Source organism: Phascolarctos cinereus, unplaced genomic scaffold (assembly GCF_003287225.1).
Source record: "Phascolarctos cinereus isolate Bilbo 61053 unplaced genomic scaffold, phaCin_HiC Scaffold_4;HRSCAF=312, whole genome shotgun sequence".
Classification (NCBI taxonomy): Eukaryota; Metazoa; Chordata; class Mammalia; order Diprotodontia; family Phascolarctidae; genus Phascolarctos; species Phascolarctos cinereus.
Genome location: NW_027555847.1, coordinates 675,654,372 through 675,678,407, shown reverse-complemented (window position 1 = coordinate 675,678,407; position 24,036 = coordinate 675,654,372). Strand labels below are relative to the sequence as shown.

Below are 24,036 nucleotides of genomic sequence, written 5' to 3'. Positions count from 1 at the left end.
TACTGTTGCTGCTTGCTTCTGAATTTGTTTCTCACTCAGTGCACCATCTGGGGTTCACAGCTGCTCCTCACTCTGCAATGCCACCCCTAGGTTCAGGTCCCCCTCCTGAGTCCACTCTGGATCTGTGACCTGGAACTGGGTAGGGGGGTGACAAAGCTGTCAGTTGGCACCTATTCCTGTTGTGGTGTCATAGCAGGGCTTAGATCTTCTCCCTGTGCTGACCTGGGCTGGGAAAAAAGTGACTCACTGTCACTTTTTTAGAAGGGTGCGTGTGAAATTTTACCCATCTCCATTCAGTCTGGCACATTTTCTAGATCTATTTTAAAGAGTTTTGAGGGGGAGTTTGCTGCACTTCTTTCTGCTACTCTACCATCTTAGCTCCACCTCCCCCCATTATATCTTTTATCCCATTAAAAATGTAGTGTCTTTAGCAAATTGATGGGAGTACACTTTGACCTCACTGGCCACATCCCCAATCCCAAGCAGTTCATGGGGGTCCCAGGAAGAATTGTCCTTTGTGACTGCTTTTTTTCATGCCTTATACTAAGAACCTCAGAAAAGTTCATGTAGCACAGATCTCATCCTGCCCCAAACTTACATAATTACCCCTCAAATGTAGCTATGCAGATTTAGCAAATGAAGAATATTTTACAACTTGCCTAGCACTCATAAAGGGCTCATCTTGGTGTTCCAACTGGCCTTCCCTAACCCAAAGGCAATAAAGAAAAGAAAAAGGTGAAGAAAATCAAGTTTCTTATCTCAGAAGGTCCCTACAAGTCTCTGTGAACACTTGGAGCTCTCCATGCATGAATTAAAGACCTAGGGGCAACTAGAAGTCACTCCACTTTTTAAATTTAATTTTGATTTTGATTTATTAACAATCACTTCCATATGCTTTTGAGTTGAAAATTTTTCCCCCCTTCTTCCCCCCCACCCTCCCCAAGATGGCGCACAATCTGATATAAGCTTTACATTTACATACCCATTAAACATATTTTCACATTAGTGAAGTTGTATGTAAAAATTAAAACTAACAGAAGGAACCATCAGAAAGATGAAACAAAACTCAACAGAAGGTAAAAATAAGTGATAACGATTCGACTTCCATAGTTCTTTCTTTGGATGTGGACAGCATTTTCCATCCTGAGGCCTCTGTAAGTATCTTAGATCCTTGTAATGCTGAGAAGGGTTCAGTTTAACAATGTTAGTCACTGTATAACATGGCTGTTATTGTGTACAAAGTCCTCTTGGTTCTGCTCACTTCACTCAACATCAGACCATATAAGTCTTCCCAGGCTTTTCTGAAGTCAGCCTGTTCATCATTTCTTATAGCACAATAGTATTCCATCACATTCATATACCACAACTTGTTCAGCCATTCCCCAATTGATGGGCATCCTCTCAATTTCCAATTCTTTGCCACCACAAAAAGAGCTGCTATGAATATTTTGTACGTGTGGGTCCTTTTCCCATTTGTTTGATCTCTTTGGGATATAGCCCTAGAAAAGTCACTCCACTTTCAAGGACCAAACAGTCCTGGGTGAAAACTCTTTTATGATTCCTTCAGGGCATAGAGCCATCTAACTGTGGTTCAGACAAAATCTCTAAGCGTAGTTTTGCACATTTTGTTCAGCTGTTTCAGTCGTGTGTGACTCTTCATGACCCCATTTGGGGTTTTCTTGGCAAAGATACTGTAATAGTTTGCCATTTCCTACTCCATTTTACAGATGAGGAAACTGAGGCAAACAAGGTTAAGTCACTTGTCCAGGGTCACATAGCTAGTAAGTGTCTGAGGCCAGATTTAAACTCAGGAAGATGAGTCTTCTTGACTCTAAGCAAGGTACTCTATTTATCCACTGAACCACCTGGCTGCCTTGTCCTTTTCCATGTAGGGCACATTAAAATTTCTCTATAGTGCCTTGTTGCATAGGTGATTAATCTTAGAAGTCCAGGCAATTTCCTCTGAATCCTTCTACCAAAGGACAGCCAACTTTCTCCAGGAGATCCTTGTCACTGCAGGCCTTCATCCCTTTTTGCAGCACCTCCTCACTGTGGCATCTAAAGCTCTTCATTGCCAACTTATTTGACATTATCCCTTTTCATGATAATGCAGGCTCTGGTGTTGTGGAAGGACTTCAAAATGGATCTGAATGGGGCAGGTAGGTGGCGCAGTGGATGCAGCACCAGCCCTGATGTCAGGAGGACCTGAGTTCAAATCTGGCCTCAGACACTTCCTAGCTGTGCGACCCTGGGCAAGTCACTTAACCCCAACTGCCTAAAAAAAAAAAAAGGATCTGGTCAGGAGAAGCAGCTTTGGTGTGGTAGAGATTGGAATCAGAGAAGCTAGGTTTGAATCCCAAGTCTGCTCCTTATAATCTCTTTGGCCATGAGTAAGTCACTCCCCTTTCATGGGTCTCAGTTTCCATATCTGTAAGATGAGGGATGCTCCCTGAAGGCAGCGCTCTCCATCTCTTGTCTTCACGCCTTTGCATAAGCTGTGTCCCATGCCTAGAATGCACTACCTCCTCAACTTGGCTTCTCTCTGTTCCTAACTTCCTCCCAGGATCAGTCAGGTAGCAGAACCTTTACTGACCATGCTCATTGTCAGTGCTTCCTCACCCCCACCCCTGCCCCTGCCTCAGATGATCATATATATACATACCTATAGTGAAGTCATGAGAGAAAGGCAGGGACAGATACAAAGGATGTTAGAGGGAGAATCCACATGATTTGGCAACTTTAATAAATTTTCTATATGGGGATGGGGTGAATGAGAAGTGCAAAGGCTGACACCAAGTTTGGGAACCAGGGTGACAGGTTTGGGATTGGATTGCAAGGAGACACACATGAAAATGAGTCACCCCAGAGGCAGCTAGGTGGTGCAGTGGATAGAGCACCAGCCCTGAAGTCAGGAGGACCTGAGTTCAAATTTGGCCTCAGACCAAATACTTGACACTTACTAGCTGTGTGACCCTGGGCAAGTCACTTAACCCCAATTGCCTAAAAAACAAAACAAAAAAACCCCCCGCTTTTTGGGGCAGTTTGGTGGTGCAGTGGATAGAGCTCTGGCCTTGGAGTTAGGAGGATCCAAGTTCAAATCTAGTCTCAGACACTTGACACTACCTATTAGCTGTGTGACCCTGGGCAAGTCACTTAACCCCAATTGCCTTACCAAAAAAAAAAAAGCAAAAAAAAAAAGGAAATGAGTCACTCATAAAAAGCTGCAAAAATAACCTTACTAATAATAATGGATAAAAAAGGATACAATTCCGAAGGTTAAAAAGGATGCTAGTTCAAATAAAATGGTACTCTTTTTCCACGTTCACATTGACCCACAACCCTAGGCCAGATAAGCATCTCAGAGAGGAAATAGGAGGAGGGGCAAGGAAGTCAAAACGAAAATTCTGGCCCTAGCCTACTAGGCTGAGAGCATCCCAAGGATGGTCTCATAGACTCATAGACTGGTAAGAGGCTCAGAGACTTTCTGGTCCAACGTCCTCCCTTTACAGCTGAAGAAACTGAGGCTGAGAGGTTGTGACTTGTCCAAGGTCACACAGGTAATGTCAGAGGTGGGATCCCTGCCTGCTTAAAGGACGGCTGTCCCAACCTTCACAAAACAGGTGATGTTCCTGCCAAATGCTTTATCAGAAATAGGGGATTTCACAGCAGAGGCCTGGCTAGGGGAGATGATGAGCTCCATTTTGGGCACACGAAATTTAAGGGGACAGCGACAGTCAAGTGAAGATGTCTGGCAGGCAGCTGGGAGATATGACAGTGTAGCTCAAGAGACACTGCGGATCGGGGAGAGGATGATGTAGCAAGGGAGACTGAGGAGCAGTCACGCGTAGGAGAGCCAAAAGAAAGCATCAGGGATAATGACAATAACGATGTAAAATCAATAAACGGTCAAAGTTAGGACCATCTACTGCGCAAGTTAAAGGACATAGCCCTTCTATATTTGTGGGGGGGGGTTGTTTTTTTGTTTTTTTAAAAAATTTATTAATTTATTTTTAGTTTTCAACATTCACTTCCACGAGATTTTGAGTTCCAAATTTCCTTCCCTCCCCAAGATGGTGTGCATTCTGAATACCCCTTCCCTTAATCTGCCTTCCCTTTATCAGCCCCCTCTTCTCTTATCTGCTTCCCCTTGTATTTTCCTGTAGGGTAAGATAGATTTCTATACCACATTGCCAGTATATCTTATTTCCCAGTTGCATGTAAAAACAATTTTTATCATTTGTTTTTAAAACTTTGAGTTCCAGATTTTCTCCCTTCCTCCCTTCCCACCCACCCTCATTGAGAAGGCAAGCAATTTGATATAGGTTATACATGTGTAGTCATGCAAAACATTTCCATAATAGTCATGTTGTGAAAGACTAACTATATTTTCCTCCATCCTATCTGGACCCCCATTTATTCTCTCCTTTGACTCTGTCCCTCCTCAAGTGTTTGCTTCTGATTACTCCCTCCCCCAATCTGCCCTCCCTTCTATCATCCCCCCCCCACTTTCCTATAGGGTAAGATAGCTTTCCATACCCAACTGAGTGTGTATGTTATTCCCTCCTTAAGCCAAATTCCATGAGAGTAAGGTTCACTCATTTCCTCTCACCTCCCCCCTTTTCCCCTCCACTGTAAAAGCTTTTTCTTGTCTCTTTTATGTGAGATAATTTACCCATTCTACCTCTCCCTTTCTCCTTCTCCTGGTTCATTCCTGTCTCTCCTTAATTTCATTTTTTAGATACCATCCCTTCATATTCAACTTACCCTGTGCCCTCTGTCTATACAGATTCCCTCCAACTACCCTAATAATGAGAAAGGTCTCATGAGTTACAAATATCATCTTTCCATATAGGAATGTAAACAGTTCTACTTTAATAAGTCCCTTATGATTTCTCTTTCCTGTTTACCTTTTCATGCTTCTCTTGAGTCTTGTATCTGAGTCAAATTTTCTATTCAGCTCTGGTCTTTTCATCAAGAATGCTTGAGAACTCTCTATTTCATTGAATTTCCATTTTTCCCCCCTGAAGGATTATACTTAGTTTTGCTGGGTAGGTGATTCTTGATTTTAATTGTAGCTCTTTTGACCTCTGGAATATCATATTCCAAGCCCTCTGATCCTTTAAAGTAGAAGTTGCTACATCTTGTGTTATCTTGATTGTGTTTCCATAATACTTGAGTTGTTTCTTTCTGGCAGCTTGCAATATTTTCTCCTTGACCTAGGAACTCTGGAATCTGGCTATAATACTACTATGAGTTTTCCTTTTGGGATCTTTTTCAGGAGGTGATCAATGGATTCTTTCAATTGCTATTTTATTCTCTGGTTCTAGAATATCAGGGCAGTTTTCCTTGATAATTTCTTGAAAGATGATGTCTAGGCTCTTTTTTTGATTGTCAGGTAGTCCAATGATTTTTAAATTATTTCTCTTGGATCTATTTTCCAGGTCACTTGTTTTTCCAATGATATATTTCACATTGCCTTCTAATTTTTCCTTCTTTTGGTTTTATTTTATAATTTCTTGATTTCTCATAGAGTCATTAGCTTCCATTTGCTTCATTCTAATTTTTAAGGAATTATTTTCTTCAGTGAGCTCTTGGACTTCCTTTTCCATTCAGCCAATTCTTTCAAGGCATTCTTCTCCTCATTGGCTTTTTGGACCTCTTTTGCCATTTGGTCCAGTCTATTTTGTAAGGTGTTATTTTCTTCAGTATTGTTTTGGGTCTCCTTTAGCAAGCTGTTGACTCTTTTTTAATGATTTTCTTGCATCAGTCTCATTTCTCTTCCCAATTTTTCCTCTATTTCTCTTACTTGATTTTCAAAATCCTTTTTCAGCTCTTCCATGGCCTGCGACCAATTCATATTTTTTCTTGGATGCTTTGGATGTAGGAGCTTTGACTTTGTTGTCATCTTCTGGTTGTATGTTTTGATCTTCCTTGACACCAAAGTAAGTTTCTATAGTAAGAGGTTTTTTCCCATTATTTGCTCATTTCCAATTACCTGACTTTTAAAGTTTTTGTTAAGGTAGGGCTCTACTTCCAGTGTGGAGAGTGTATTATCGAAAGCTTCAGGGGTTTGTGCAGCTATTTTCAGAAATAATTCTGGGGACCTGTAAGTTCTCAGTTCTTCCAAGGTGGTATAATCTAAGGAGAAGTGTTTACTCCTCCCCTGGCCTGTGCTCTGGTCTTTAAGTGACCACAAGAACTCTTTTCTATCCTGGAACTGTGAGGAGGGTTTCCTCTCCACTGTTGCCACAAGCTCTGCTATGCCAGTGCTCCTCCTCGCCCCAGGACTGCAACTCAGATCCAAGTTATGGGCAAAGCAACAGAATTCTGCCTCAATGCCTGCCAGCAAAGAGACCCCTGCAATCTCCTTCTGATCAATTGTTCAATCCCCTTGCCATCTGTGGGCTGAGAGCTCTGGAAGCTACCGCCACCACCCAGGGCTGTGCTGCAGGCAGGGCCAGACCCCACTCCTTTCTCACTCAGGTCCAACAGTTGTCTTTGGCATTTGTGGGTTGAGAAGTTTGGAAACCACCACAGCTGACAGTGATTCAGTCCCCTCAGGCCAGATTGCGTTCCTCTCCCAGCCTGGTGCAACAGACCTTTCCTGCCGACCTTGACCTTCCAAGTTGTCTTGGGCTGGAAAATTGTTTCACTCTGTCTTTTTGTGGGATCTGCTGCTCTAGAATTTGTTTAGAGTCATTTTTTACAGGTATTTGGAGGGGTTTGGGGGAGAGCTCAAAGTGAGTTCCTGCCTTTTCAACCAAAATTAGATTTAAAGGATGTTCTTCCTGGTAAGGACTTTCCTCTCCTGATGCAGGCTGGTGCCTATGCTATAACTGAATAGTCTCAGGGAGTTGCTGGGGGCACTGAAAAGCCAGTCAGCAAGCTGTGTGCGGTTTGTCCTTCATCCTCGAAGAGGCCCACAACATCAGGAAGATGGTGACATGACTTGCAATTGAATAGGATTTGAGTGAGGCTGTGCAAAGTTACCAGCCTCACTTTCTCCTCCAGAGCCATCTGGGTCCAGGGGCTAGATACAGATCAGGACAACTGGAAATGGCCCAGGATGCGGTGGGAGACCTTGGCCTTTTTAAGCTAAGGTCTTTCCAAGGTCTCACTTTGAGTGAGGCAATGCCCATTCAGTATATAGCCCTACTTAAAAGTGTGCCAAGGGATGGCCCTTTTAATAAAAAAAAAAATTAAACTGGGAAGAGAACACCCTCAGGGTTGCTGGCCAAAGAGAAAGTTACTATTTACATTCACTTTAACCACTTATTAAGCAGGGGCTGTGTGCCAGGCACTGTGCTAAGGGCTGGGGATCACGAGAAAGGAAAGAGATCATTCCTGCTCTTAGAGAACTCAGTCTAAAGCAAACAACTATGTACAAATGAGATATACACAGAATAAGTTGGAGCCAATCAATACAATGAGGGCACCAGCATTAAGAGAAGTTGGGAAAGACTTCTTGTAGAATGTGAGAGTTTAGCTGGGTCATGAAGCAAGCCAGCGAGGAGAGCAGGGAGAATAATTCAGGCATGAAGGACAGAGAAAAGGCCCAGAGTCTGGAGATGCAATGCTTGTGTGAGGAACACAAAGCTCAGTGTCACCGAATTCCACAGTACATGGTGGAGCAATGTGTAAAAAGACTGGAAAGGGGGCAGCTAGGTGGCGCAGCACATAGAGCACCGGCCCTGGATTCAGGAGGACCTGAGTTCAAATCCAACCTCAGACACATAACACTCACCAGCTGTGTGACCCTAGGCAAGTCACTTAACCCTGTGGCCTAAACCAAAAACAAAAACAAAAAGACTGGAAAGGTAGGAGGGGGCCAGGTTATGAAGGGCTTGGGAACAGATAATTTTCTGTTTGAACCTGGAGGGATAAGGAGCCACTGTGCTTGACTGATAGGTGAAGTGGCTTGTCTAGAATCTCCCACTATACCATCTTGCCTTCTTCCCTCTCGTAGTACATGAGAAACTTTCACTTGGGTGTTTGCTGAAAATTCCTTTTTCTAAATAAAATATATCAGTAAATTAAAAATGAAGTGTGTCAGAGAAGTCAAGGGAAAAGGACACAGACAGAAGGAGGAAGTGGGTTTTGGCAGTAACAAAAGTGGAAAAAAAGGGTTAAGAGGAATACCAAGAAAAGGTCATTAGATTTAGCAGTGAAGAATCTTCAGTAGTGATAGAAAGCAGTTTCAAATAGTGGTGAGGTCAACAGATTGTAAGGGGTTCATGTGGGTGTGCACACACATATGTATGTGTGTGTAATGCAGACAGCTAATATAGGTTACCCCTACTAGAGTTCTGTAATGAAAGGGAGGAGAGAGACTGGATGTAGCTTGAAGAAATGTCAGGGACCAGGAGATATCTAAACAGTGGGTCAGTTGATGGGCATATATTAGGCTCTAAGTGTTGGGGATACCTGAGGAAAGGCAAATATAATCCTTGCTCTCAAGAAGCTTGCATTCTAACAACCACGTACTGTCAAGACAGATACAGTGTGACTGGGAGGTAATTTCAGAGGGAAGGTGGGAGGAACTGGGAAAAAACCCTTGCAGAAGGTGCAGTTTGAACTGTGACTTGAGGGATACCAGGAGGCTGAGATGAGGAGGAAAAGCCTTCCCAGTCAGTGCAAAGGCACTAAATCACCATGCAAGAAATAGCAAGGACAGTGTCTCTGGATCAGAGTCTATGATGTGCAAAAAGAATAGAAAGGTGTTAAGAAGCCAGGCTGTGAAGGGCTTGAAAGGCCAGATTGAGGATGTTGTGCAGTGAAGAATGAGTCCTACTAGGGAAAAACTGACGATCTGAGGAAGGGGAATGACAGAAGAGGCAAGGTCCTGGATGGGATAAAATCTCAGAAGGATTCCTAAGTCTTGGCAAGAAGAAAGGCCTCTCATCCTCTGAGCCTGGAGGAAAGGAGGAAGATGCATGTGAAGATGGAAGAGAGGGAGCAGAACCAACTGGAAAGGGATGGGTAAGAGGAGAGACATTTGCCGTGACCCATCTGACGTGAAATCTTAATGGGCCTAACCGGATCTCCTGCTCTTCCCTTCTTTCCGCCTCCCGACGATGAGTCATCAAGGGAATAATTTGTTAAACTGCATCTTGAAGGAAAAGGCTCTGTGTGTGTGTGTGTGTGTGTGTGTGCGTGTAGGAAAAAAGACTCCCACATGTTGCCAAAGCACCTAGACATACAATAATTTCCATGACGTAAGTAGGGCAAGTCAGTATCCCATTAACAAAGGGAACTAAGGCCCAGATGGGTCAAGTGGTTTGTCTAGAGTTGCACAGCTATTGGAAGAGCCAAAATGGGGAAGCAATGTGGTGAGGTGAGTAAAGTACTGTATTGAGAGACAAAACTAGGTTCAAAACTCCCAGCCATTTTTTTCTACCTGTGTGAACTTAGGCAAATCAGAGATCTTTCCAGGCCTCAATTTCCCCATCTGTTGGTCTATATTCTCTAAGATGTCTTTCAAGTTTAAGTCTTACCATCTTAGGGCCCAGGTCTCCTAATATGAACCCTCTTACTGTTCCCAGGGCAAGGCGTTTTGCATGGAACATCAGGAGAAGGGAGGGGAGTGGTGGTTAGCTGTGTGGATTTGTCTGTGAGGGCCAACTCTGGGGACTTTCAGTCAGTGAACAGGGACTGCACAGCCACTCATCAGATTCAATGTAGGGGAAATTCTTTACTTTGATATGGGCTGGACTCAAGGCCGTTAAGGCTCCTTCCAACTCCAAAACTCAGGGATTCTGCAACTCCTTGGGAGGAGTATGAAATCTAGAGAGGACGCACCAAGTTTAAACTTCTGTTTTGAAATTTTATTGGATCATCTTGACACAAAATCATTACAGCAGCTTGTGGTATGTTTTTCTTTTCTTTGTAAGGGAATGTTGATAGCAAATAAATTCTTTAATATAACACATCATACAGTCTCAAAATTCTAGAATCACTGCACAGGATTCTGTAATAGAGAATACTCTACATGCTAAAGTGACAGTTTTTATCCATGAAAAAGAAAATGTGAATTTCCATTCATTAAGGACCATTATCTCTGACGAGTTTTCAATATGCTCAGTCTTTAACACAAGCTGGCTGTCCCAAACCAAATGACGTTGTACCAGCCAACTGAACTGCTGCCCACCAATCCCTGGTATAGACAAGTGCAATCAGACAACAAATAATGCTTCTTAGATCCCAATGCCCATCTCATTGGTGCTGCTAAGGAAGGGGTCCTTGCAGACACACCATTTCATGCCAGGAGCTTATTGCCACCAAGAATTCCAGGGCTTCCCCTCATTGTGCACACACTGAGGAGGCCTATGAAGAGGCCCTGGGCTTCCTTCCCAGCACACAACCCCCTTGGGGAAGTTACTACATGGGCCTCCTGGCCTCACAATTTCCATCTGGTGGTTGGTTGGTAATACTTAGGCCTCTGCAGTGGCATTTCAAGTATTACCAAGAAAATTTAAGTGCAAACAACCTGAGTTTGTCCCTTTCTCGTCTTTCTGGACACCCTTCTGACAGCTGCAGTTGCACCATGCTGAAAACCACAGTTCCAGTAATGAGATGAGCAGAAGGGGCTCCAATTTACACTCCTAAAATTGGCATCAAATCTCAAAATTTCACCCCCTCCCCGAAATAAGACCGAACAGAGTATGAGGGGGTCATTATCCAGAGCCAGAACAATCAATCCCTTTTTACCATCAATGATTCTATTTGATTACTTCTCCTGGTCCCCAGTACTACCACTACCACCCTTCCCATCTCTGTAGTGGCATACTCTAAACCCAATTCTAAGCCCCTTCGTCCCCCAACAGCTCCTCTCAGCAAAAGCCGAGATTTCTGGGACTCTGTTGGGCTCTTACCAGCCACTCTCTGATGAACAATCAGCACTGTGACAAAGTTTATGAGGAACAAGGGGAAAGTGATACACCATTACATCTTTTGTGCACTGTGTTTGGGGGCAAATGAAAACTTCAAGGGTGGGAAGAGAGGGGCAATGAAGTTTAAAATAGTACTTGCCAATCTCATGTGACAAGCCAAAGAGTCTTTCCAGTCAAGGACACAGAAACATCCACACCCAGACACAGACACCCCCCCACATCCACATCCATACATCCCTTGGGACTTCCAGTTCCTTTGCCACATTCTATCTTTTCAGTGATGTGAGATTTTGGTGGATTTTACAGGAGCACATCAGCAAGAAATCCCTAGAAGGGGGTATGTAATTGTGCACACTTTGAGATGAATAAGGGAGGGGGAAAAAAGGAATTTAACTCTTTTCAGCCCCCGGGCTTTGCTCCAAAGTAGAAGTCCAAGTCTCCCCTTCCTCCCTGCCGCTCCTCCCCCCAACCCATCCTCCAATTAGTCAAAAGTCAAAATCCAGTATGTGTACAGCAAAGGGTTCGGGAGAATCTGGCCTGCACCCCAGCTGGTTACATACATGCTCCTTCTCACTGCCCTGAAGGGAAGTTCTGCAGACTTGTTTTGGGTTCCCTTCTTAAGAACTGACTGACATAGTTACTGCCATCAGTGCCCGTCTGTGGCTAGTCAAGGGTTCTAGCACCCAAAATCAGGATGGGAGAGAGATACAACTAGACTATGGGAAACAGCTGGATACAGAGACTCTGGGCAGTCTGCTTCAGAAGGTTTAAAGGCAGGAAAGGGTTATTGCTACAGTCGGTAAAAAGGTTCAAAGTGAAAAAAATTTAAAATAAAAGAAACCAATGTAGCCTACAGCCTTGAGACGTCTAAACTGCAGGTGACTGTGACATTAAATTAAAAGTACGTGCCCAGTCTAGTACATGCGGACAAGGGAGAAATGTAACACTTGAAAGCTGTCCTTGGTGCATCTTCTGCAGAGGTGGGGCATAAGGGGCCATTCAACATTTGGCCAAGGTTTCTTTCATCTCATCTAACAAATTGCTGAGTAAGGTGGGGTCACTGCATTTCCCATCCACTGATACGGAATTCTCTCCCTGCAAAGGAAAAGAAAAGTTATAAACCACCACACCTCAAAAGTGTAGAGCTTTTAAATGGTGCCTCCTGGAGCTGTTGGGAAGAAAGGCCTCAGTAAAGCACAAGCACCACGTTCCTGGGTCTCCTTTCATTTTTCTGTGAGCAGCAGGAGTGACTCTGGGCCTGCCTGCACTCAGACTAGTCATGGTCGGGGAAGGGGCAGTGGCTGCACAAGAGGCCAGGGCACCCCCAGGGCCTAGCTGGCTGCTTCTCTGCTCCAGCTCCAGCCCCAGCCCACCTCCACCTCCACCTCTCTCACATTTTCCAAGGACAGGGAAACTCACCTTCTTCACGAGCAGGCAGACATGATGTCCTTGGATAGAACGGCTGTACATGGAGGCGCAGGAATCAACTCGTTCCACAACTACAAACATTAAACAGCCACCATGGTCAACTTCATCGAACAACATTCTCGATTCCTACATACATAGTTTTTCTAGGGTCAATGTCCCTGACAACACTCAAAAGTTCAGGGAAGAAGGGAGGCGAGGGAGGTGGGGGACGCAGTATCCAATCTGGAGATGCTGTGAGCACTACAGGTCCAGGTCCTACAGTGGGGGCTGGAAGCAGCTTCTGGATTCAATTAAGAAAGAAGAATTTTCACGTTTTTCAAGGTGGCACAGTAGATAGAGCACTAGACCTGGAATCAGTAAGAAATGAGTTCAAATCTGCCTCCAGATACTTACTAGCTGTATGATCCTGGGCTGTGAAGTCACTTAACCTCTGTCTGCCTCAGTTCACTCATCTATAAAATGGGGTCATAACAGCACCTACCTCCCAGGGTTGTTGTGAGAATCAAATGAGATCATATTTGTAAAGCACTTTGCAAACCTTAAAGCATTACACAAATGCTATTATTATTATTACTTATAATGAAAAATGTTCAGCCTAAACTTGAGCTCTGGGGAACATGGGAAGAATGCTAAACTCACTTAAGAGTAATGGTGGATATTTGAGGTATTTCAATGCGTAATTAATTGGAATACACCAAGAATGAGACACACAATTCTCACCACTAGAGTCAAAGTTGGCAGCCCCCCTGAGTACAAAATACTGTTTTTTATAAATGCACATTTTAAATGAGGAAAATATCCCATTCTCCAAGCTCTGTAGGAGATAAATTAAATCATCTGGGTTACACTGAAGGCAAAAAACTTTCGGTGGATTGTAACACAGGGGCAAACAATTTTCAAAACTTTTTTTGGGGGGAGGGGGGAGAAGAAGATAGTGGTGTTCCAGTTTACAAGTCTTACATAGGAGCTTTGTCCTGGTGCCCCGAAATCTCTAAGAAGCACTGCTTCTATTCTTTCACTCATTAAAACATTTACTGAATGACTGCTATGTACATGATTGGGATTCTGGTGGTACTCAAATGGCTAAGACATAATCCCTGCCCTCAATCTGGGTGGGGCTAGAAAGCACATACACTAAAAAGGATAAGGGGGCATATGAAATTCTGACTGGCGTGGTGATCTGAAATGATCTTTGAAAACTGGGTAGGATTTTGGTAGGTAGAAACTGGGGGCAGGGAGAGGGAAGATGTTATTGACAGTCATTAAGAGTTTAAGATGGAAAAGATGTTATAATCATTTAGTCCAATCCTGTCATTTTATAGAAAAGAAAGGTGAAAGGACTGGCCCAAGGTAATACAGCTGGTACGTCACAAGGGCTGGAATTTGAAATCAGCTCTTCTGATTCCAAATGCAGTGTTCTTTCCACCACACCAGGATGAGCTGTACAAAGGCAGGGAGCCTAGAAAGCCCACAGTGTGTGTGGAGGATGGTTAGCACACGTCTTTCTTAGTTGCAGTGGAGGAGACTGAAAAGGGAAATACTGGGAGTCCATTCTGGAGAAGATGGGAGAGGGCCAGAGTGTGGAGACAAGACCGAGATACAGACTGTGCAGATCCACAGGAGGTTTAGGAGAGAGGCACTGACATGACAAATGCTGGAGAGTAGGAAGGAGCTGAGGCTAAGAGGGGAGATGAATGAAGAAGTGACAGCGGAGGTCCAGGAATGAAAAAAGAATCAGTGGGACTTGGTGACTGACTGGATGTGGTGGGAGTCAGAAAGAGGAAAGAACCCAACCTGACACCAATGTTTTGAGATGATGTGATCATAAGGATGATGAGGTTATTAAAAGATGGAAATCAGAAAGACACTGGTTGAGCTTATTCCTCCCTCTGCCTCCAGTAATTCGCCAAAGATCAATCAAAACAACAGGCAAATATTACAATAAGTAGTTATAAGAGTAATTTTTAAAGTCTTGGGCCATTGTGTCTACACACACACACACACACACACACACACATATATTTTTTACGGCTTCAAGGATGAGAAATCATTTTCTGTAGCTAATATCCTTAGATTCTACAATGATGGCCTCTAAAAAATTAATTAATTAATTCTTAGTTTTCCTCATTCACTTCCATGAGATTTTGAGTTCTAAATTTTCTCTCTCTCCCCAAGACGGTGTACAATCTGACACAGGCTATACATATTCATTAATATTAAACATATTTTCTCATTAGTCATGTTGTAAAGAATTGGAACCAACGGGAGAAACCACTAGAAAGAAACAAAAGGAAGGGGCAGCTAGGTGGTGCAGGGGATAGAGCACTGGACCTGAATTCAGGAGGACCTGAGTTCAAATCCAGCCTCGACACATAACACTTACTAGCTGTGTGACCCCTGGGCAAGTCACTTAACCCCACTGCCTAGCCAAAAAAATAAAAAATTAAAAAACAAAAGGAAAAAAAAAGGGAGCAAATATATGCTTCAATTTGCATTCAAACTCCATAGTGTTTCTCTGAATGTGGACAGCATTTTCCATCATGAGTCTTTTGGAGCTGTCTTGGATCCTTGCATTCCTGAGAAGAGCTAAGTCTAGCAAAGTTAGTCATCGCACACTGTGGCTGGTACTGTGTACAATGTTCTTCCGGTTCTGCTCACTTCATTCAGCATCACCCCATACAAGTCTTTCCAGGTTTTTCTGAATTCTGCCTGCTCATCATTTCTTATAGAACAATAGTATTCCATTCCATTCATATACCACAACTTGCTCAGCCATTCCCCAGTTGATGGGCATCCTCTCAATTTCCAATTCTCTGCCACCACAAAAAGAGCTGCTATAAATATTTTTGTACATGTGGGTCCTTTTCCCACTTTTATGATGTCTTTAGGATACAGCCCTAGAAGTGCTATTGCTGGGTCAAAGGGTATGCACATTTTTATAGTCCTTTGGGTACAGTTCCAAATTGCTCTCCAGAATGGTTGGATCAGTTCACAACTCCACCAACAATGCATTAGTGTTCCAATTTTCCCACATCTTCTCCAACATTTATCATTTTCCTGTTTTGTCATGTTGGCCAGTCTGATAGGTGTGATGTGGTACCTCAGAGTTGTTTTGATTTGCATTTCTCTAATCAATAGTGATTTAGAGCATTTTTTCACATGACTGTAGATAGGTTTAATTTCTTCATCTGAAAACTGCCTGTTTATATCCTCTGACCATTTATTAATTGGGGAATAACTTGTATTCTTATAAATTTGACTCAAGTTTTCTATATATTTTAGAAATGAGGCCTTTATCAGAGACACTGGTTGTAAAAATGTTTCCCAGCTTGCTGCTTCCCTTCTAATCTTTGTTGCATTGGCTTTGTTCATGCAAAAACTTTTCAATCTAATTATCCATTTTGCATTTCATAATATTCTCTATTCTCTTGTTTGGTCTACAACGATGATTCTTACTCTAGATGGTATTAATGTATGAGCTGAAGTGTTCATTCTGAAAAATGATTACAGTGTGAATTCAATTCTCAGCATTTGCATGGTCTCTTATGAAAAAAATGGTCAATGAATGAAACAAAACAAGCAATCACAAAAAATAAAACAAGATAACTCTGATTACGTGACATTGAAAAGCTTCTGCACACAAAATTAATGCATCTAGAATAAGAAGGGAAGTGAACGAGGAATGAATTGGAAAAAAATCTTTGTATCAAATTTCTCTGATAATGGTTTGATATCTAAGATATATAAACAATTAATACATATATAAAAGACTAAGCCATTCCCCAATAGATAAGTTATCAAAGGATATGAACAAACAGTTCTCAAAACAATTGCAAACTATTCACAACCATATGAAAAAATTCTCCAAATTACAAATAAGAGAAATGCAAATCAAATCAACCCTAGGGTTTCACTTTACACCCTGAAAACTGGCAAAAATAACAAAAAATGGCAACAGTGTTGGACAGAGTGTGGAATAATAACCAAACTGATACATTGTTGGTTGATCTGTAAAATGGTACAACCATACAAAGCAATTTGGAATTATGCAAATAAAGTGACTAAAATGTCTGTGCAGACTGAATCAGAGACTCCGTTACTGGGTTCATCTCCCAAGGAAGCCATCGCTAAGAAGAAAGTCCTCCCATACACCAAAATATTTATAGCAGCATTTTTCATCATAGCAAAGAATTAGAAACAAAGTAGATATCCAGCATTCATTGGGGAATGACTAAACAAATTGTGGTACAAGAATGTATAGGAATATTACTATGCTTTAAGAAATTACGTGATAAATACAGAGAAACATGGAAAGATTCATATGAATTTATACAAGCTGAAGTAAACAGAGCCAAGAAAATAGCATACCCAATAACTACAATAACATAAATGGAAAGAACTACACATCAAAAAATAAAAAATGACTGTAACAAAATTATAATGATCAAGCAGAACTTGAATGAAAAGATATGAGAAGACACCTCTTCATGGAGGTGGGAGGTCTACAGGTATTATATATTGAACAGGTTTTTGGACTTTTTCAGTGCATTGACTAGTTATGCTGACTTTTTTTACTCTCTAAAACAATACTATTTGCTATATGAGATGACCCTCTCTGTAAGGGAAGTGAGGGATACTTGGGATAACTAATGATTTAAGAAAGAGAAGTCATCAATAAAAACTTATTTATTATATTCCCCAAAACAGGAACCATTCCAAAGGATGACCCACTATGATGTGGGAACCCTTTTATTAAATGTTGGTGGGAAGAGGTTAAAAAATTTCTCAAGCCTCAATTAGTAAAAGAGATGAAATAAATTTACCTGAAAAGTGATGGTGAAAACAAATCTTCGCCAGCAGGTGTTGGAAAGAAATGCTAATTCCATCAACTTTTATGGAATTCATGCTCAGCTCACCAGACTCCAACAACTTGGCAAAAGCATCACTGTCCCAAAAATAAAAAGCGGGGAGGGAAGGACAACCCAGAGACTGCACTGAATGAACATTCTTGACTCCCCAGACAGTACACAATCAATCCCCCAACCCAAAAAAAAGAATTGTAGCAAGAACTAAAGGCAGCAAGGGATCAAATGTTAAAAGATATAGTACTTTTATAAAAAAAATATAGTACCTTCACTAGCAAGGTAAGGCAACAACAGACCACCCTGCAACAACCGACTTGGAGGCTGGACGGTATGCCCAAGTGTCCCACATAAGACATTACTGGCTCAAAATCTGCTGACAAGTCACAGACTTTCATGCTAATTTTAGAGATGGGGACACTTTCTTTTTAGATCAAAATGTCATTTTTAAGTAATCTCATGAGAAACTTCAAACTAATGTTACCCCAAACCACTGCATTTCCTTTAACAAAACAATATGGGAGACAAATGAATTAGAGAAAAAAAGGACTTAGTGACTAGCAAGGCACGCTGGGTAGTTCATGCAACGACCAGGGTATGTACAGCCAAAGCTCAGCTGGACATACATAGCCAAAGCAAGAGCCTGCGTGAGAAGCGCAGAACAGGAAGCTGTGAGGGAAGTCGGAGCTGCTGCCTTTGTTACCCACTTACCTATAGCAAGGCGTGGTGATCAAGTATGAGGTGCAGCTGAAGTGTAATTTGAAATCTAGCTTTTCATGGGTGGAGCCTTCGTCATTCTGCAACAGGCCAAAGGAAATGAGATGAACGGAGGCCAGAGGCTCTGCAGAAGGGAGACCCTGGAGCGCCCTCGGGATCCCCAGGTTCCAGCACCATCCCCACAGCAGGCTAGGCCTCCTGCACAAATGAAGGAGGCCCACAGCCCAGTGGCAGGCTCAGTCCCATGATTCCACTGAAGTTATGGGAAGCGAGAACAGGGGAGGAGGGGACAGGTTTTGTATTTTTAAAATTCATTCCCTGGGCTCTGCATTTTAAAAATTATGTTGTGGCTAAAAATCACAATAGCTTCAAAAAGTAAAATCACCATAATACCTTCAGAAATCTATTTTGAACCTTCTCTCTGGCTAAAGCCTGCTGGACTCCTTTAAACACAGATATATTTAGATTTTCCTCTCTTCTTTTATGTTAAGAAGTTGGACCCCAGTTACTTCAGGCAATGCTAGTTTTAAGAAGGAACCCAGCAGCTCCAAACTGATTTTCCTGCTGGCAGGTGAGCCCATCACAGCTGATCTGCTCAACTTAAGGCAAGGTCAAGCACTGAACGATGAAAGTGCAAACAATCTGGTTTTAGGACAACTGCTCTGAAGGTGGCGGTCCCTTTGGAGCGTTCAGTTGGCAAGTGAAATGTGACAGGTGAAATGCTGCTCCAGAGAAGCCCTTTAAAGCAGTGCTTTCTATGTGCAAACTCAAAAGGCCACAGTTCAGACTCAATGCAAAAACAAGAGTTTAAAGCTGCACTTACTTTGACTATAAAGGACAGCGTCCCTTTTAGCTTCTGTGCCATGATGATGCTCTGAACAGTAAACACAAACTGGGCTTCATTAGAGATTCCTGACATGGAGAGAGATGGAGGAGGGAGAAAGAAATAAGACACCAAGAAAAACAGGGTACGTGAAACTCACAGAAGTTGAGAGAGGGAGAACGTACTAATGACTCGGTTCTCGTCTGCAGAATGTGTTTATCAAGAGACTAAGCACCTTAAAGGGAAGAGGGACAGAAAGCAGGAAGGAAGCACCTTCATCTTCCACTGTGCCCATCCTTGATTTGTTCTCAGTACAGACACCCTCCCTGCTTCCTTCCGAGAACAGGAAGCTGCCATCCTTTAGTATAGGCGCTGGTGAGGAAGAAAAGAGCCAGGTCATCCTGAACAAGGGAGGTTCTGGGGTGTTTTGTTGCTCCTGTTGTTGTTTCCACGAAGCAGCCCCAACTATCCTATTTTGTTGTGAACTAGAAAACTAACATTCAGGGCCTAGATCAAATGTCTCAAATCTTAGCTGTTAACGATTATACCATTAGCTAAATCAAAACATAATACTGAGAAGCTACATTTATATAATATTTTGGGACTTTCAAGAAGCACCAGACAATACATTTCAGGAATGCTCCTGAGATGCGGGGGAGATGGGGGTGGCGGTGGTAACGGAGGCAGCTAGGTGGCTCAGTGAATAGAGTGCTAGCATCAGGAAGACCCAAGTTCAAAAACGGCTTCAGATACTTACTAGCTATGTGAGCTTGGGCAACTTTGCCTTAATTCACTGGGAAAGGAAATGGCAAATCATTCTCGTATCTTCGCCAAGAAAACCTCATGGACAGCATTGGCATGCTATGGTCTGAGGGCTCATGCCCATTATCAAAATTAGCAGGCTGGACTAAATGAGCTGAAAGGTCCCTTCTGGGCCTATGACACTGTGACAGACTGCACCCCAGTAGAGAACTGCTGTGTGTGTGTGTGTGTGTGTGTGTGTGTGTGTGTGTAAAAATGGTGGGCCTGTAAAAAAATAAAATCACAAGATAACCTTATGCTCTTCAGGGACATAAATTTTCACATGATGATTCTTCAATACATTTTTCTCTTATGGGATTAACATAATAGGCCACTCATGAAACATGATGGAATTTGCTGATATTAATAAAAATGAAATATCATATTCATCACGATAATCAATCCTAACTTCATATTCAAACCAATCAGAGTAACTTCAGCAAAACTTTTTTCTAGAAGTTTGAGACCCCATATGGTAACCACTGTACGGACTTGGAATTGGTTTAAATTCTGGCTTTGTTACTAGTTGTGTGTCATTACACAAATCACTTCCCCTCACTGGGCCTCAATTTCTTAATCTGTAAAATGAAGGGATTTGAATACATGACTTCTTTAGTCCCTTCCAACTTCAAGTCCTATAGGTCTTCTGAGCCTTGGAAACCCTCATCTAGATTTTTACATAAAGTTAGATGTAAGTCTTCTTGTTTTTCTTCACTTGAAAACTGGAGGAAAAAAATATGGCTCCTATATTATGGAGATAACTTCTAGATCCAAAGCAAATCTATTCAGTCCTGGATTGCCAAGTACCAACAGAACCCTGGCCTTGGAGTCAGCAGATCTGGGTTTGAACCTTAGCTCCTATATTTACTCTAAGACCACGAGTAAATCCCTTAAACTCTCAGCATCAGCGTTCTCATTAGCAGGATGGGGATAAGAATACTTTTACAACCTGCCTCAGAAGCTTGTTGTGAGAGAAAGCACTTTGTAATCTCAGAGTACGCCGAAAACATGAACTGAAATGTAATTAGCATATGCGGTTAACATGTTGTAATGATGAATTTATTCCAGATTCATGTGAGTGCTGAATGTTTTCATGATATGATATCAGCAGTTTGAATTTGAGTATTTGCACGGTCAATCCATCAACCAACATACAGTAAGCGCTTATTGTATGTGAGGCATTGTGCTAGGGACTTGGGATACAGAGTCTTGTAATAGTGCTACAGGGGACACTTGGTCAGACAGGAATCCTGCTATAACTGGGAGACTGGCTGAACATCAGTGGGATCTGTGGACTTCACCATAGGAATCACCATCATCTATTGCTACAGCATCATGAAATGCCTTTCAGTGGGACTGACTGCCAGGGTTTTCAAGTTTCCAAGTCCTTTCACACACATTTTGCTATTTAGACTGGAATGAAAGATGAAAGTTTTCCTCAGCTGCAGATCATGTGCATGCACCCTCCCACCACCCACCCCCAACTCCCGGTCAAAGAGATGTGCTAGTCTGGCTTCAGGCTGCTTACCAGGGGGCAGCTGGAAAGGCACAGGGACTCCATCATGCACTGAGGCGCCTTCTGGCCGAGACATTTTTGCGTTCAGTGAATCCAGCACGTTGAGCTCCATGCTTTTCAGGAAGCTATCACTCTTGTTTTCAAAAATCACAGACACTGTCACTTGACTATCCTTCTGAAGATTGCCTTGAATGTCATATGTCTGCAAATAGCCAAGCCAGAAAGGAGTTGTATAAGGTGACTTCAGTACTTGCTAAGTTCAGGATGAAGGTTAAAGTCAGATAAGCAGAAATAATGGGGAAAAAAATCCTAACAGATTGGTCTAAATACAGGCTGTTTGTTGTAGGTTCAGTCATGTCCAACACTTCATGACCCCATTTGGGGTTTTCTTGGCAAAGATACTGGAGTGGTTTACCATTTCCTTCTCCAGCTCATTTTACAGATGAGGAAACTGAGGCTAACAGGGTTGACTGACTTGCCCAGGGTCACCCAGCTAGTAAGTGTTTGAGGCCAGATTTGAACTCAAGAAGATGGGTCTTCCTGACTCCAGGCCCAGGGCTCCATTCACTGTGCCATCTAGCTGCCCAAATACAAGCTGTACTTTCCCCCTCAAAATCTAATCTGGTTTGTATAAATTCTCCGTTTGTGAAATAAAGTAAATAAAAAATATAAGCTAAAAAATTTAAAAAATAATTTTAGAGATAAAGAAATTTATCAGAAGACATACTATACTCTGACCAATAGAGTACACTGATTGTCATTTCCCATGTCTTAGTCACTTAAAGAACAGCTTGGAAATATGTACCAAGAGTTCAAAAATCGTCTACTCACTGTAAAATGAGATCTATGAAATGAAAAAAATATGCACATTTCCATGGAAAATAATGCCAATTAAACAGGATAATTAGGTTTCATTTGCAAAAAAAAATGTAGGCTATATGAAGACCAATAAGTAAACTGTGGCCTAATCACTTTTTTTTTTAGTTACTTGCAACATACATCCTAGTGAGACTTTTAATGAGAAGTCAAGTATATCTTCTTGCTGAGGAACTGGGGACTCATTCCAACTAATGCTCATCAACCTCAGTAAGAAGGATGGCACTCTTTAATACCAGAGTGCTTCTTCCAGACCAGGTTACTCACCATTTTAATGAAAGAATTTTCAGCTAGAAGGCAGTAACTGGACATAGGCTGGCAGAAAAAAAAAAGAAAAGAAAAAGAAAACATTTTCAGTATAGAAAGCTTATGGAAGGTAAAGAAATCTGGTCACTGAATAAGTGAGACCCTTATCGTCTGCTAACAGATCTTGTTGATGATCTCAGAGGTCGAGGTAATAAATACAACTTAGCCCCAAGAATGGCACTGGCAAGTGCCAACCACACAAAACACACTAAAAGGATGGATGCTGCATCACAATTTAAAGGTAACAGGTTAATTTTTACTCTTAGGAAACAAAATAAGCCTGAGCTATATGGCCGCTTTGAAACTAGGAAGAATCCTAGCTCGGGATCAAGAGGCCCAACAGAAACTCCCCCCTTGATGCCCGACGCTTGCAGACACCCCCTCTGTCTCCCCTCCCACAGACACCAACCAGTTGAGGCCCCCCTCAGTGCGCTCCTGTACCATTTCAATAAGCTTCTTGGTTGGCTTTCCCCATCTTATGCCTCTGCCCACTCCACAGCAGACAGCGGGACTTTCTTCCAAGTACACGTCTGACAATCACCCCCAACTAAAGTGGCTACATCCAGGACTGAACAGAGATTCTTCTCAGCATTTAAAGCCCTTCCTGCCTTTCCAGTATTATGACACCTTACTTGCCTTACCACACACTACATCCAGTCAAGCTAGCCTTTGACCTGCTTCCTCCCTCCAACCCAAAATGCTGCCCCTGCCCTCTGCTCTCATGGGCCCTTCCGCAGGAGGCCTTTCCTGGTCTTCCCCACCCCCCAGCTCAGGGCCTTCTGGTCGATTTGTCTTGCATATGCCTCTATATGCAGAAGTTGTCTGTCCTGTTGGAAATGTAAACTCCTTGAGGGGCAATGTCTATTTCACTTGCATCCTATCACGCAGGAAGGGCTTAATAAATGCTTACTTATTGTTGCTCCACAGAACACTGGAACTTGCTAACCAAACCACCACAAGCTACTAAGAAGCATGAGAAGAGAGAGGAAAGAGTTGTGGATTATGTTGGAATCCTGGCTCCTTCATTTATTGTTACTCAGCCTCTTGGCACCTCCACGTCCTCAAGTGTCACAGCAGGATAATAATGCCCACTCTGCTCAGCCTTCTAGGGTTTTTGTGAAGGAAAGGCTACTGAAGCACAAATTATCACAACAATAAGCAAACTGTCTCTTCAGGACAAAAGCAAGTTGGCAGAGACAGCCCAGGGAACCATTCTGGGCAGATGCTAGCCCTCTGAACTTCCTGTGAGGATAAAATCTGCTGGGGCCAAAGTCCCTTCTTTTCCCCAAGTCAAAACCAGATCATGTCTGTGGGAACCTGCTGGGTAAATTCTGGTTGGCTCTAAGTGCCCAATACCACCTCCCCTCCCCCTGGGGAGCTCATGCCCATTTCCAACCTCTTTCAGGGTCAGAGAAGCAGCCTTAATCAAGTACCCCCTTACCGGGAGGGGCTCGTCATCAAGGGCGCCATTTTGTATAGCCTCCACTTGCTCATCTTCGCTCGGATGCTTCTTCTTTTTGGATTTCTTTTTGTCCTTTTCCTTCTTATGCTTTTTCTTCTTATGTTTGGAGGATTTCTAGAACCAAAAGAAGAGTCAACAATAAAGTCTTAAAATGGTTCCTTATAGTTGAGGCTTCAACATTTATGGAAGAGTGACTAAAATCTCTATAAATTATACTTCTGACACAACTTTAAAGCATCAAATTCCAAAGTAAATTTTGCAAAGAGAACCCCTCGACTTCTTTCACTCTACAGCATTAGAGCCCTACCTCTTCATCCTGAGATCCTGTCATGCCCTTCCTGGGCTCAAAATTCCTC

General features: G+C 42.5%; 1 protein-coding gene across 1 annotated transcript in view; it reads right to left on the bottom strand.

The window, feature by feature from the left end:
• Nucleotides 1-9,809: 9,809 nt before the first annotated feature.
• AP3D1 (adaptor related protein complex 3 subunit delta 1) overlaps nt 9,810-24,036 on the bottom strand; it is a 137,085-nt gene continuing 122,858 nt past the window's right edge. Inside the window, exons 25-32 of the mRNA XM_021008880.2 lie at nt 23,660-23,794; nt 22,180-22,227; nt 21,049-21,238; nt 18,720-18,808; nt 17,891-17,976; nt 17,141-17,262; nt 12,309-12,388; nt 9,810-11,984 (exon numbers count right to left, since the gene is read on the bottom strand). Coding sequence (XP_020864539.1) covers nt 11,889-11,984; nt 12,309-12,388; nt 17,141-17,262; nt 17,891-17,976; nt 18,720-18,808; nt 21,049-21,238; nt 22,180-22,227; nt 23,660-23,794 — 846 coding nt within the window. The 3' untranslated portion in view covers nt 9,810-11,888. The remainder of the gene's footprint in view (nt 11,985-12,308; nt 12,389-17,140; nt 17,263-17,890; nt 17,977-18,719; nt 18,809-21,048; nt 21,239-22,179; nt 22,228-23,659; nt 23,795-24,036) is intronic.